General features: G+C 42.7%; 1 protein-coding gene across 8 annotated transcripts in view; it reads left to right on the top strand.

Moving 5' to 3' along the window:
* FGGY (FGGY carbohydrate kinase domain containing) overlaps positions 1-16164 on the top strand; it is a 520775-nt gene that overhangs the window by 354125 nt on the left and 150486 nt on the right. For all 8 annotated transcript variants that reach the window (XR_002094627.1, XM_019501213.1, XM_019501212.1 and 5 more), the window contains one exon: positions 11408-11523. Coding sequence is in view for 7 of the 8 variants with exons in the window: in XM_019501213.1 (XP_019356758.1) it covers positions 11408-11523 (116 nt within the window). In the remaining variant the exon portion in view is untranslated. The remainder of the gene's footprint in view (positions 1-11407; positions 11524-16164) is intronic.

Raw genomic sequence — 16164 nt, 5'->3', positions numbered from 1 at the left:
GTGCTTTTGGATGCCGCAAGGTGTGAGGAGATAAGCATATAAGCTAAGTAGACAAATGCAGTTTCAGATTTACCCATGTCTGAACAATCCTGCAGCCCCATTGCCAGCCCTTCTGCAAGGAGATAAGCACTATCATATATAAACTAGTTTTTGAAACTGGGTGCTACTCAATTCACAAAAGTTATAGAGAGGAGGCTTGAGTCCAGTGAGGGGTGCCTCAAGTCCAATGAGGTTGAAACCACTGCAGTGCACCACAAACTGCATATAAGCCAACAGTGTGCTCTTGTTGGCAAAAAAAAAAAAAGCCAACATTATACTGGGTTATATTAACAGGAGAGTCACTTACAAATCAACGGAAATGATTCTGCTGTTCTGTTCAGCACTGTTGAGCCCTCACCTTGAGTGTTGCATCCATTTTTGGGCCCCCCACTTCAACAAAGTGGTGTACAGATTGGAAAGAGCAACAAAAATGATTAGGGGCCTGATGAGCAAATATGAGGAAAGGCTGAAAGAACTAGGGTTATTTAGTCAAGAGACAAGTAGACTGAAAGGGGAATTTGATTCCAGTCTTTGGATACTTGAAGGGCAATTATACAGAGGAGGGAGATTGGGTTTTCTCTGTGGCTGTAAGGGACAGGGTTAGGAGCATGGGCAACAGGTGCTACCTTAGTCAGGGGGGGCATGTGCCCCCCCAGCGACTGGTCAGCAAGTGGGGAGGTGGTTTCCCCCGCAGCCAGTCTCGCTCACCGGGGGGGAGGGTTCCCCCATGGCCAAACTTGCTGACCAGAGGGAAAGGGGGGGATCCCTCCGCGGCCAATCGTATTGACCAGGATGCGGCCACAGTGCTTCCAGAAGTGACTGCAGCACTTCATCTGGCGCTCCCACTCCCCAGCCAGTGCTCACAGTGGGGGGCACTGTCACTCCCGCCTGACCCCCCTGCCTATCACCTAAGTGGGGAGTGCAGCTTGTCTGGGGTGCACCAGTACTCTCAGCGGGTGCACGTGCACCCCCGTGCACTCCCTACACATCGCCACTGGTTAGGAGCAATGGCTTCAAGCTGCAGCAGGGGAAACTTAGGTTGGAAATTAGGAGCTTTCTGACTGTGAGGGTGGCCAGGCATTGGAACAGGCCCCCTTGACATTTTTGAAGAGCAGGTTGGACAGACACTGGACTAGGATGGTTTAGTCAGGGATAATTCTGCCATGAGCAGGAGGCTGGACTAGATGACCTTGTGAGGTCCCTTCCAGTCCCACTTTCCTAAATGCTAGAAATTATGGATTCATACCCAAAAATGTATGTCTGGTGAATATATTAAAAGAGCTCTAATTCACAGAAAAACAATTTTTCGTTCTCTCAGTTGGATAACGGAGTTGCGTTGTGATGTCTCTCCCTGCTGATGTAGTCCACAGGCAAGGGAAACAACCATTTATCTATATTTATTTCACTGTCTCAGCTAAGCTTGTACTTATTGCAATCCTGAAGAACACGAATTTTCTTGTTCACAAGGAGCTCTGTATCTCTCCCTTCTTTTTAGGGTTTTGCTACCTTATATTTTTAAGGCCAGAATTAACTTAACAAAAAAATAACAGTATGAAAGAAATAACAGTTGATTTTGTTTGATGTCCTCAAAGGGCCCCTGTCTGAAACATTGGCCATTTCATGCCAGGCTCTGGGGAGTAAGAAAGTACCTAAAGTGCTGCTTTGTGAGGCTGACAGAGGGGGACCCGTATTTTGAGAAGCAGCAGAGCTTGTATGGAGTGTAACTTTACAACTTTACTCACCTCCCCTAACCCTTCTCCTGTGTTGAGGGTGAAGCTAATGGCTGCAGCTATTCTGGGCATGGGCTAAGGAATTGTGATTCCCCCTTTCCTCCTCCCAAAAAAGGGTCCATGAATCCTTATTGAGCTGTGAAAGTGTCATTACAGTTGACTTAACAGGTAGGGAAGGTGCATCTGACCACATGCTCAAACCACTGATCCGCAATTAGCCACAATCACATCTCACCACTAGGCTTGTACATACCTGGATACAAGAAGTGACACACTGCAGTGCATGGGCTGGGCAGATTACACGCTGCCACTGGGGAGTAGTTGACTGACCACTGTTTGGCCATGAAGAGATGAGAGAGTTTGTTAAAAGTTTTCTAATAATTTCTTTCAACTGGCTTGTAGCCCTGAGTGAATCTTCTTGGAACATTATCAGGAAGTGTGTAATGAAATCTAAGACAAGGTAATTTGCCCAGATTGGAGGCGTCTTAATCAAGCTAGCTCCCCCTCCCAATACTGACATGAAGAAAGTGCTGCTATTGCTTTCTTGTACGGCTTTACACAATAGACCAGTTGTGCTGAATTGAAAAGTACAAAATCAAGTCAAATAACAAATAGCATAGAAAGAAAGGTCCAGCTTCCTCATTGGTGGGTTTGTATTTAAATGAATATTGTTACACTAGGGATGAATTCAGCCTAAATAATTATGATCAGTCAAGGTCTTACAATAGCTCAAGGCTATCCATTTTCAGCTTTAATTGGTGAACGGTTTTAGCTGGCTAAGGAAGGTGACAAGAGAATATATTTTTAAATATGAGCTGTTCATTAAAACAGATATTAGGCTTTCTATTCCAGTCTGCTTTGGATGAAATATTGAGCTGGAAGGAGTACATTTTTCTGAATTAATTGAGCTGGAGTGCTGCTAACGTTGCAGCTTGGGAGGCAGCATGTCTAGATTACAGGACCTGGGACTGGAAGCCATGCTATGTAGGCTCTTTGTCTCTTCCAGTCATTTGCAGTGTAACACCAGACAAGTTTTGCAGTTTCCCTATATCTAAATGAACCTTCTTTGAAGTGGGCTGATGATACTTTATTTACTTAATATGGGCATATTTTTAGATTTTAAATATGTGAAAAAAGTTTAATCCTGATCTGACTGACTGTACGAGAATGTATAACATGTCCAAGTTAGTGGGGTATCTGAGTAGTATCAGATACATATACATCTGAGTATGATCTTGTGGCAGAAATTGTTGCCTGGGAATCAGGAGCTTAGGTTAATTTGAGGCCCTGAGAAGGGCCTCCTGTGTGACCTTGGGCAAGCCAATTAATTCTTCCGTGTCTTAGTTCCCCATTAGTCAAGTACGGATAGTAATATATCCTGCCCCTTATGTTTTGTCTGCCTAGTACATACATTCTTCATGGAAGGGACCATATTGTTAATGGGTTTTGGACATTGTTTAAAGCAATGGGACACCTTTCCTGGTTGGGTGACTCTAATACAATACAGGAATGCAACTGATATGTACGTCAAAGCACTGGATATATGTTTGGTTTGTCTAGCTTCATGTCATGCTGAGAAGTGGGTATAAAGGTCTATGGTTATTTTGTATTTTCTGGCCCAGCTGAAGATGTTTAGCTGAGTATATCCCTGAGATAAAATCAATAAAACAAATGGAAATAAACAGGGGACTAATTTGACCTGCCATTTGGTGCTTGAAATGGGCGTTTCCTTTCAGGCCTTGCGACATAACTTTTTCTAGGAAAAGGTGACAAGTCTAAAGATTTTTTTCTTGATAGCTTATCCCTAAAGAGAAACATTTCTTAATAATTATCACTACAGCTGACAAAGGGAACATCTTGCTTCAATGATAGTATAGTGTATTTTGTTCTTAGTTCAGCTCAGTTTGAATATTTTTGTTTTTCAACCAGCAACTGCCATTCCTCCATATCTATCCTGTCTCCTTCCCCCATAGCAGAGCTGCATGTTAGATGCATAGTTTTAATCTTTGGCAAGGTATATAACAGATGAAAACATTTACAGTCCCTGAGACTAGAACTGGATCTGTTGGGACAGCCCCTTACAGTTCCTTGGAGACTTACTGACATGGTCCTGTATGATGTCTCATTAAAATCATGGTATATCTGTGCAGATCCCAAAGCAGGCCATCCTAGCTTTAGCTTAAAACCTCGAGTCTCTATGCTAGGAGTATAGGCATCATCACAATATACCATGCCATATGAGACTATTAAGCAGGGTCCCATCTCTGACAGTGGCCGTTCCCAGTGCTTCAGTGAAAAGTGAGAGAACTCCCAGGAGGTAGAGGTAGAATAATCTGTGCCCTGCCTCCATGGTCTCCAATAGTTACAGAATGCCTTAAAGTCAGAAGCAGAAGATATAATAAATGTGCAATGCAGATATTAAGTATATAGATCAGTAGGATGTGTGCACTTCCTATAAATCATTGCTTGACAGGGTTGTGTGGCAACTGATGATCTCGCCAACCTTGGGGTGATAGACACAAGGTTGGTACCAAAGATCAAAAGATCCTGTTGTCTTCTAAGCTTTATCTTGTTACAGCCTCTTTGAAAATAATCCTGTTGTTCTCTTTCCTTTCCTTTTTTTTTTTTTTTTTGAAGTGGCATCCAGTGTTTAAATATAACATGGATCCTTGTCAGGGAGTGGCTGCACTCAGGAGAGATTAATTATATGTGTGGGTATAGAAAATTGCAGATGTGAATTGTATTTTTCTGACAATAAAATCCTGCCCTTTAAGTAGTATATTTGCTTAGAATATTCTATGATTAAAAAAGCCAAACAAAAAAAAAAATGCCAGGAGTTAGAGTAAGAAAAGCAGGTAGCACACTGAGTTTGGAGTTTGTTGCTCTTTCCTTTCCTAGAAGCAACTTACTGTTTGAACCTGCTGAATAAAAAGTTTTATTTCTTGATCGCTGATATAAGTTTAATGTTCTGATTCCTGAAAGGGCTATTTGGCAACCTTGCCTAGAGGCCTTCTTCCTCTTCCTAGAGAAACCAGGGATTAGGAGTCATGCAAATATATGTTTATATTGGCACAAACCCTTAAGGCTTAGATAATGTAGTGTTGCACACCTTAGAAATATCTACGTTAGATAGCCCAGGCCCTGGAAATTTTGCCAGGAGTCAATGTTGCAATGCAACTGCAGCTTTCCTTGTTATTGTGGCTGTAGGTGGGTGGTGTACATTAGGGCTGTGCGAAGCTTTGGTTGCTGATTGGATACAGAGGAGATTCGGCCCAAATCAGCACCCGAAACTCTGAATCTGAATCTGATCAGGAGACCCATTAATCTCTCCGAATCAAATCAGAAGCCTCTGAATCGATTCGGAGAGATTCGACGATTCGGCCATAGACACAGCTTTATGTGTTTTTTCTGCGTACCTTGAGGTACCAGGCATGGCTCATGAATGCTGAGGTGATGGAGCGTCCCATGTGAGCGTGGGCAGATGGGGGTTGCACTCAGCGGCAAACCTGCAAGTGGACCAGAAGTACTTCCAGTCCACTTCCAGCTCCGAGATGGAGCATGTGGGGAGTCCCCCCACCCCGTGGCTTGGCAACTGGTGCTTCCTGGGTCTGGGGGGGCACCCAGGGTCCCCCGTGACTGATCACTGAGCCGATCTCTGAATCAGAAATACTTCCAGTCCACTTCCGGGTCTGCTGTTGAGCACACGGGGGGACCCCCCCACGCTCCTGTGGGACGCTGCATCCAGCCCACCATCTCAGTGTTCAATGAGCCGCACCTGGAACCTCGAGGTATGTAGAAAAAACATAAAGCTGTGTCTATGGCCGAATCGCTGATTCTCCGAATCAGAATCAACTCTTCAGATTCAGATTTAATTTCAGATTTAACAGTTTGCTTTGATGTTTAACTTTTCCAAAGTTTTCTGGAAATAGCATCTGTTCCATCGAGAAACTGTACAAACCCCAACTGTGTCTATACCAACACTCAATATCCATCCAGAAACTGTACAAACCCCAACTGTATCTATACCCACATTCTATATCCATGCAGAAACTGTACAAACTCAAACATATATAGTATTTAAAACACAACTGGGGTTGTCTTTAATGACCTTAGAATTAAACCTGAAGAAATTCCTGCTTGTCTGAGCTCACAGTATGCTAATACAGTGCATGGAACGGATGCTGTTTCCAGAGCTTTACATATTTGACATATTTCAATTTGTATAAATGCAATTAAATACAATTAAAGAGCTGTTCAAAAGGCTAAGTAATGTGCAAATAGCCTGACATGAAATGGATTAGACCCAGGCTTATTTGGCCCTGTGGCTTAAAGTTAATCCTCCTGGGAGATCTCGAGGAGTAACCGAATGACAACAGGTGCAGCTCTTCTTACACTGTTATGTACTCAGCCCACAGCTCTTTCTTTGATTCTTTTCACCAACCATCTAGCCTAGGCTGTATCTCATAAATTTTATAGTCATAAGATAATGTTTCAAGGCTAAGTGACTAGATGCCAGATTATTTTTTTTTCTCCTTCTGGCTGAGTAATGTCACCTCAGGGCCAACTACCCCTTTCTTTTCCCAGTCTCCACAAAGAGGGTAGTATACAGCGTAGACATTGCCATGCCAGGTATAAACACCATCAGCAAACGTAGAGCCAATTATTTGGTTTCATTTCAGAAAGGTCATGAATTAACATGTACAGCATTACCTGTTAATTGGGGGGGGGGGGTTTCTTATTGCTTTGAGCGAACTTATGCTGCTCTTCAGGCTGTCTCAGTACTGATGCCTAGTTCTTTTTCATACTGATCATTGCTGGAGGGGTTGAGTGCACCATAGGGTTTTCTCTGGGACATTTTTATGAAAACCGCAGACAGTTCTTTGATTGTGTTAGAACAGCATTATGCTTGTTTCAGTAGAAAGCCTGAAACTATGGGACACTTAATTTGGGGGGACACTAACAGCATGTCTAGATGTCAGACGGTGGAGGAGTTCACTTGAGCACAACATCAACCCGGAGTTTCCATTTGAATACCATCTGTTTTAAATTTAAGGTCTGTAGAACAAAAGGAAACGCATGTTTGATGTTGTGGCAGTCGTACTCCATTGTCTGAGGGGGTTTTTTCTTACTTTCAGAAACTTGCATGGCTTCCTTTTGTTCTTGATTGCTTCTGGCTTTTGAACAGCAGTGGCCTACAGACCACAGAAAGCTACTTTGTGCTACTGCACGTGACTTTGTTAGGTCCCCCCGATACAGTTTGCTACAACTACTGCAGCATTTGAATTGTGGTGTAAATGAGTGAAGGTGTAAATGGGTGCCCCTCCATATATTACTGTGTGTGTGTATGTATATATGTATGTATATATATGTATGTAGATGTATATATGTATGTATGTCTGTATATATATAATTAAAATTTCTCCTGTGATCTTGGCTAAATACTGAATGTAGGTTGATGCTCTCAGTTATGATATACGTACAGTGTGACTCTTTACAGAAAGCTTTGTGTAAGGTTAGCCCTTGTACATGGGAGACAGCAAATTTTGGGTCTTTCTGGCCCTTGCTGCCTGTACAGTCTCACGGGGCCTGAGTACAAGCAGGTTCTCAGCACCTGTGGGGGGGACCCAGCCTGATTTGATGCAGAGATATAAGCCAATGTGTGTGAATACTCCCAATGAGTTGCTCCTAAATGTTTGGAATTTAACATGCACAACTTTCCTAGAAACCTGGCTTCTTGCACACACTGTCTGGAACCACTGATTCCACGTAAGGAGATTTCCGGAGCTTCCAGCTTCTTTCTGATCCTGCTAGAAATACCACGAGGACAACCTGCTTCCTGTCCTTATTTCCGCATAGATTTGCAAGGGCACAGAAACCTAGAAAACAGTGGAAAGGGGAGCTTAGTGCACCCCTCCCAGCCAATGCTGCCCTGTAGTAAAAACAGAGGGTACTCTTTCCTGCTGCGAAGCTGAAAAATATGGTTTTGATTCCATCAGTGTCAAAATGTTGATTTTGATTTTTCCATTAAGATACTTCTCATGTTATTTGGTTTAGGATATTTCTGAGGCTAACAGTGTTTTCTCAGTAGGTGTATCCCCATCTCACTAGGAATCTGTGCTAACTAGGGCCAGCCACTATACCAGATGTCCAGAAGTCTTATCTTGGTGTTAAGCAGTCATGAAATCAGAATATTAACTGAATTTTCTTGACCCAGGTTATTTTTAAATAATGGTAGAGAAATTAAGAGTTTACTTTATCCTTCTGGTTCATTAATCTTTAGGTAAGGAAGTTCTGATGTTTAAGGCCAAATAATGAAGTTAATACCTCCAACCATTCCAATAGAAAAACAGAAGTTAGGAAAGTACTGCAATGAGCATTCCTTTTTTTGTGTGTGTAGGTAATCTCTGTCCTTCATCTCAGTAAAACTTCGGGCTGGTTCTTGACATCTAAACTCAACTGGCAGGTATCTTTGAAGTGAAGTTACATGCTTATTCAACCCTTTTTTCGTAATGACCTTTGCATTTTCTAGTTTATTCCTGGAGTTAAGAATTGTGCTCATGGGTTGTATTGGACAAGGGTTTCTGTGAGTGCTTCTAAATCAAGCTAATATTTATTTATTAATTTGAGTCCATTTAAAATTCACCTGTCCAAAGCTGCACATGGAAAATGTGTCATTAAATGCCCGCCCTCATAAAACACAAAAATTGAACAACTGAGCAGAAAGAGGAAAGCGCCAACTATAGCTTCCAATCAAAAAAGGTCACCCCAGCAAAGAACACATGGGAGATGAGCTATGTTTTCTTTGGGTTTTGAGGACTCGGGCTGCTAAAAGCTTTATAGTTCAGTTAACTTTGTAAAGTTGAATTGGCAATGCATTGGTAGCCCGCACAGGGTGCGGTGCTGAGTCTCAGGAGATGTCGAGTTCTTCGCTGCTGGTAGACTTTCAGCTTTGGGGCCATATTGGTGGTTCGTGGCTAGCATATATTCAGTCTTACCCTATCCCAATGTAATGAGTGAATAGGCAGTAAGACCTAGATGCCTAGCTGTAGATTAAATACTTTAATTATAAGTATTTATAAAAGCCATCACAAAACACTACTTCTGTTTGACAACACATGTAATAGTTCCCATATATGGAACTGAACTCCTATGAAACTCTTTGCAGTAAGACTGAAAACTAAGGGTGCTGCAGTATACACGTATAAATCCAGTATGAGCCAGGCTCCTCCCTTTACTCACTGCTGTTTCAAAAGAACCATAATACACAAAGGGACTACTCACTCTGAACTGGGTGGCGGCACTGAGCCCTAGGTGATAATATTTTAAAAGAAATGTCTTTGAGATCAAAAGTGATTCTTCATTCAAAATGAATGCAAGGGCCCTGTAGAAATTGCTTTGGGTTTCTAGAGAGTCGGAAGCCTGTGTATTTGGCTTGTGGATAGCCCTCTCAACGCATTTTTCAAGGTAGTTCCTAAATCAAAAGGCTAGGATAATAATTCATAGCCTCGCAATCTAATTTAAAAATATGTCCATGTGTGATGATACTTTACTTTGGCTTATTACTTACAGTGTTTTGGAAAGCCTGCTACATTATTGTACACGTTACTTATGTAGAGTAGTGACAGAGGCTTTGTTTTGAATTTTCCCTTGTGTCTTTTTTAAATAGAAGGATCAGGTTGATTCAGGGGAAATGTTTATTTTTTTTCCAATTTATTCTTGGGCCAAGAATTTATATATTCATCCAATTTCTGTCAGAGGTCCTAATTGGATTTCTGTGTCTGGCTTTTAAATCCCTGGAAATTGGAATTCCTTATATCAACATTGTCACTGCTGTAGTTACAAGTCATGTGCTTTCTATTTTCGGTTTTGTTTGTTTGCAAACCAGAGACAGAACTGTACCTGACTGGCCATTTTGTAACTGTAGAAAGGGGCAGATTCAAAACTCAGGTGGATCAACCTGCATCAGCCTAGACTGAGAATTATAACCCCAAAGGGATCTCTGCGTTTTTCCATTTATGAGCACATGGCCTGTCATTCCCATTTCAGTTCCTCCAAATCACTAGCATGCATTAATTGCTGTACAGTATTTGCTGTAAGCCATCGTAGAAAAGTACACATTGTGGAATGGAAAGAAGCACTGAGAGTCCTCCAGTTATAAGAACATATGGTAATGTTAAAGCAGCAGCAGAAAATGTAACATGATAGACTGCAAATGTATTTTTAAGTTAAGGTTTGGCTCTCCATGTAAGAAACTGTACTAGCCTTGAGCTTTATGTTGCTTTGTGGCAACTCTTGTTTGGTTTTGTAAATTTTGGTTTAATTGTTTACATAGACCTCTAAGAGAGAGCGACTGGAATATTTATTTCTCTCCTCTTATTTGCAAGGAAATATAGCCTAAATTGGCCTGAATTCAATTACAGGCAATCTCAAAGAAGCACTTGCTCTTTTACTATTTTCTTTAAATTGTGCCACATCTTGTATCAAAGCAAGTTGTCTGCAAAAGAAAACCTAAGTGAGAAAAACAAGGGACAAACAACGCATATGGTCCGATAGGAAAGAAGCGTAATCCCTAAGCGTGGTTATCTCTGTAATGAGACCAATTACACCAGGAAGCATTTCAATGAGATGCAACAGAGCTAACCTCTACTTGGCACCTTAGCGGCACCTTCAAGTCTACAGGTAGTTGTCATCTTTGGCGGCAATTAGAAATATTAACACCTTTTAGTGTATTGATTTTACAGAGCACAGTTAAGACTCCTGGGATGCCTTAATCATCAGTAAAACAACAGTGTATTTGTTCCTCGGTATTTTGTATCACTTTTAATTATTCACTTTTTTGACTGTAAGGAAAAGGTCCGTTATAGTAGGTGGCTAATTCTAGAAGAGCTGTTGCCTTGTGCCTTTCCAGTGCCCCTATCCCATATCCTTCCAACTGTATTCTCAGTGGGGCTCAAGCCATTTTATCAGCAACATCAGCTGAAACAGTAACTTAATATTTCACTTGGTTGCATCATGGCTTATATATTATTTCAGCACATCACTAAGCTGTCATCAGGTTCTGATGAAATACAGACCCAAAGGCAGCAAAACTAGATGTGCTGTGCAGAAGCAGTGCTAGTTTGACACAGTTCTGTTTTAGACACGTGATCTCACAGAGGATTTTGCCTGTGTGGTTAATGATGCAACATCACTAAATTGTGGGTTCATTGTAATGGAAGGTGCTCATAGTGTTTATAGGGCTATGCTGTGTGCACAGGACTGCTCTGCAGCTACTGCTTGACGAGCCACCTCTCGTCAAGCTCCTTGCTATGCAGTTACAGTGTTTATGTTGTACTGTCCCTTTGAAATGCCTCTGGTAGACGCAGCTTGCTCACCTGGCTGCTGTATGCAGATGAATAACCAGCTGAAGAGCTTTTATTGTTGAGAAAGCACCCTAGAAATCAGCCTTTGTGAAGTGCCACAAACCTGGCACCCTAAACCCTGAGTCATTCTTTCAAACATAGGCATATGTTTTAAAAGTATTGGCTTTAGGCATCCTGTTGCCACTTACCTTGTTATTCTCTTTCATTGTCTCTTAAACTATGAGTTAATGAACACATGAAATGCTCTGACTGTGGACTTATGCCATTTTTCATTAGGTCCCTCTGTACAGTGGTGTGCAAATGGATGTATTCGTCAGAGGAGGGGTGGAATGATAATTTCTGGAAGTTGATCGACTTAGAAGATTTGGTGGAAGATAAATATGAAAAAATAGGTAAATAATTTTGTATTATCCCCTAACCCTTTACTGTTGTACCTGCCAGCAAGAAAGTAACAGGCCTCACTGAAACAGGAGATGGGCAGGTGAGAAACTACATGATTGTGTACATAGAGGTGTTATGTCTCCTGAGTATACTGTATACTTGTGGGTGCCGTGAAGTATAGTAGTGAGAACTTCATGCCTTTGAACTGTTAACATTGGAAGAATTACTTCCAGAAAGCTGTTTATAAAGGTGTGACATGATATCAATGTTTAATGATTTCATCTCTTTTCTTAAATGATAGGATATAGAGTACCATAGGTGCAGGAATTACATGCATCTGAAAACTTCAGCACTGTTATCAGCTCTCTCCACAGCTTTACCAAAATCACTCAGAGCAGTGCTCAGCAACCTTTAAGAAGATGCAGGCCAGGACAACCCAGTGCTGGTCCAACGTGGACCAGGTGGCATTGGGAGAACTTCAGAGACAGAGGGGCTTTCCCTGCCCCCTCGCCAAGGCACACAGCTAGGAGCTACATCCACTACCCCCAGACCCTCCTGTTTCCTGGCTGCAGGCTGGTTCAACTTCTAGCCAATGGAGAACTGCACCAGGGCCATGCAGCTTCCAGCTGCATCTGTCACTGCTGCTTTTCCTCTCCGCTTCCCCTGGCTGCAGCATGGGTGCAGCATCCAGCCCACAGGTTTCTGTGTCAGGCCTGTGCATCTTCCAGCTGTGCCTGTTCTGGAAAGGGCAGGGGCCTGGGAGCGGAGAGAAGCAGTAGCGTTCGCAGTAGGGCTGTGTGAAGCTTCAGTAGCCAATTTGATTTGGAGGAGATTCGGCCTGATTTGGTGGCCAAATCTCCGAATCTGAATCAAATTGGGAGACCATTAAAAGGTCCAAATAGTATCGGAAGCCTCTGAATCGATTTGGAAAAGATTCAGCGCCATTTCTGAGATTCGGCCATATACTAAACAGGCAGCAGTCCTCACCACGCTGGACACAGCTACCTACAATTGGTAAGTCTGTTGTGGTGGGCAGAGGAGGGAGGGAAGGGGCAGATCAACGCTCCCACAGCAAGGGAGGGATTGGAGCTGAGACAAGCTACCCAGATGGGGCAGGAGGGTGCGGGACTTGGGGAAGGAGGACGGGGGATGCGGGCACAGCAGTGCTGCGAGCGGGGACTATGCCCTGCTGCCGCTTGCCCAGCTGGGGTGGCTGAGGGGATGGGACGTGATGCAGGTGTGGCACACTCTGGGTGGAAGGGGGTAAGTGGCAGCAGGGCATAGCCCCTACATCCAGCACTGCCGTGCCTGCATCCCATGTCTCCCCCCACCCCCTGTCCCAGCTGGGCAAGAAGCAGCAGGGCATAGCTCCCAACACTGCTGCACCTCCCCCCCCACCCAGCTGGGCAGCTTGTCCCAGCCCCAATCCCTCCCTCACTGTGGGGCGTTGATCTGCCCCCCACGTCCCTTCCCTTCCTCCTCTGCCCACCACAACAGACTTGCCAGTTGGAGGCAGCTGTGTCCAGCGTGGTGAGGACCGCTGGCTGTTTAATCTATGACCAAATCTCCGAAGCAGCTCTGAAACTTTGGATCTGATTCAGCTGAATCGAATCAGGATAGCGATTCAAATCTCCGAATCGAATCACCGTCCCTCCGAATCGGCCAAATCCGAATCCAAAGCAAATACTTGCCACTTCGCACAGGCCTAGTTTGCAGCTCCCTGGCCTTGGTGCAGCCCCTTCCAGCTGGAAGCGAGCCCGCATGCGGCCATGGAGCAAGGTGGGGTCTGAGAGAAACAGCATCAGTGCAGGCAAAGCCTTCCAGGTCTGCGGGTTAGATCCAGTGGCTCAGCTGGCTGGATCCAGCCCCCAGGCTTTATGTTGCCAACTGCTAACTTAGATCAACATTTTCAAATGGATCTACTAACTTTATCTTGTTACAGTACTGCAGTACTTTTTTTAATGCTGACCTTGAGATACATATTGGTAGGGCTTGATTTTTCAAAGGTGGGTACAGCTGCCGTCCGCTTCAGGTAGAATTGTAGATTTGCTACACTTCTAAAACTCAGGCCTTAGTGGTTTTTAAGTGGATTGCCAGGAAATCAAGCAATTTCTCCCGTGGATTTGTAAGAAAATGGGAACTTCAGCTAGATTTCATGCAGTAAGCTTCTGATACTAACATACCAACCAGCATGCTGATGGAGGAAACAATAGTAGCTTTTGCTGCTACTGTTAGCATATTTTGTGGCCTGTACCATGCTTAATGAGGCAGGATTTTCCTGCTTGTTACTGTCTTCTTAGTGCTTTTTACTCACGTATGGCTTGTATTTAATTAAATTTTAGCTTTGCTAATAACAATTCCTAAAACAGATATTCATTAGAAGTCCATAATGTTAATTTATCAGAAAATTCCCAGGGTAAGTTTATTACACTTTCCTTGCTAAGTTAATGGACTTTTAATGGATGTCCTAAGCAGACATGTCATTAACAAGAATATTACCATACATGAATTAAAATGTGCCTGTTCATCAAATATAATCATCTAAAATTTCTTTTTATTTTTTTATGTTTGGCATATTGAGCAGGTTTCTACAACAGTTTCAATGCAGTAATGTGAAATGTAAATAATTTAAGAATTACTTGTTATTGGTAATGAAATCTAAAAACCTTTCAAGGAGTCATAAGTAGATGCTTTAAATAATCGTCAGGTGTAAGTGAATTGTACTTGAAAGCCATGTTTGTATAGCTTTCAGCATCTCCACTGCCTATCAAAATGGTTATGCTGCTTTACAAACCGTTTCAGCAGATTTGAGCATTTAGCATTTTGAGATTTTTAACATGAATATTATTCCTATAATTCCTACCAGATGCAGCATTTAGCAAATCTGTACCAAGCTAAAAGAATGTATGCAATAAATAAATGTTTTTTCAGAAAATTGAACACCTCAGCAGCTGCTGGTCTCATTGAAGAGCATTTTTTTTAAATAAATTATTTATGAACTGTAAGCTAAAGATCAAATACAATATTTATACGGTGCATTTCAAGGACAGTACAAAGCAATTTACCATTTGAGGCAACTAAACATATGTGTTTGAAGTGATGAAGCAGCCTTTAATAAAAAGGAGGTGCTGGTAGTGAGAGAAACCTCATAAAACTGAACAATATGAGTATCAAAGTTTGGAAGGACCAACATCTTCAATTTAATAATGTTTACATTTTTCTTTTAAACACGGGGTTCATAGAAATAAATACAGATACACATTATCTTATGTAGACAGACAAGTTGCACAGAAAATAAAAACAACACATTTTTGGATCTCTCCATAAAGTAGAGAAATAGCTTGTTCCACAAATAGTCCCAGTGATAGAAGAACAGGAATGGGAGAGGCAGAAGCAGGCCCAGAGTCATGGCCTGAAACTCTAACTTTCCCAACAGAACAAGATATCGGGAATACACAAATATGTGGTACAAAGTTACCAGTTGCTTGAGGTCCTGACATCTTTACTCATGTTGGTTAGCATTTCATTCTTCAGATAGTTGCTCTGATTTCAAGTGAAATACTGTTCACTGTAAGTAATGTTAATGGCAGTTGTTCTAAGGGGTAGGGTTGGAAATTACACACAAACTAGTAAGAGCAATCAGAAACCGGTTCAAATGTGGAACACAACAGAAGTTCAGTGCACATAAACCGCTTTCAAAATGGCTGAAAATGGTTTAAGATAAATATGGATGAACGTAGTATCAGACTTCACTGATTTAGATTAAATCGGTTTATTGAACTTTTGTCTTAGATCCCTCCCAGATTCAAGTTAACTCACAGTCCCCAAACATCCCAGGATGCCTTGCACCTCCCCAGCCAACGCCACCCCCCCAGCAGGCTAACTTGGCCTAAGCTGTCTGCTCCAGCCAAGCAAGGAGGTGTGCTCTAGTGCGCCCCCATCTTCTGGCCTGGGCCAGTGCAGGCATGTGGCTGCATTTCTGGAATCAAAAGTGAATGTCTGTTCACTTGCTTATTGGTTCAATCTACACAGCCTAGTAAACTGCAAAGACTGAATCAATTCAGCCTCTGGCTTTTTGACTGCCTGTACTTAGCCAAAGTGATCAGAGCAGGTATGACTGGTTCCATGGACATTGATTTAAGTCAGTAGGGGCCAGCCATTGCAGGTGTGCTACAAATTAAGCTCTGCACCCTCCCCATGTGCCACTCAGATCCCTTTCTGTCTGATCTGCTGTTCAGCTTTCTGCTTCCTGCCCTATCTGCCACTGTGTTTCCTGCTTCCTTCCTGATCTGCCATGTACCCCATACAAAGCCTGCCTTGGCCACTTGTGGCACATGCGCCAAAGGTTGGCCACCCTTGATTTAAATGGTCAGACTTACTGAATTTGAGCTAGATACTGACAGTCCATGCATGGGTGCCAGAGAAGAGGAAGAGGGAGCAAGGAGTCCTCCCTGTCAATAGAAATACAGAGGCAGGAGATGGAAATGACTGCCCCTCATGCAAGTACTGGAACTGAATCTGGTGGACTGAGAGCCAGAGTCCGAAGGAGTTTTAGGTGTGGTGGTGCTGATAGTTCTCAGCTGTACAAGCTAAGGCTTGACTCTGGAAATGGGGTTTCATAGATTCATAGATTCATAGATTAAGGGTTGGAA

The sequence above is a fragment of the Gavialis gangeticus genome, unplaced genomic scaffold, assembly GCF_001723915.1.
Source record: "Gavialis gangeticus isolate Ggan-Ray unplaced genomic scaffold, GavGan_comp1, whole genome shotgun sequence".
NCBI classification, from domain to species: domain Eukaryota; kingdom Metazoa; phylum Chordata; order Crocodylia; family Gavialidae; genus Gavialis; species Gavialis gangeticus.
Note: the sequence above shows the minus strand (reverse complement) of the source record. Positions and strands in the feature narration are given on the sequence as shown.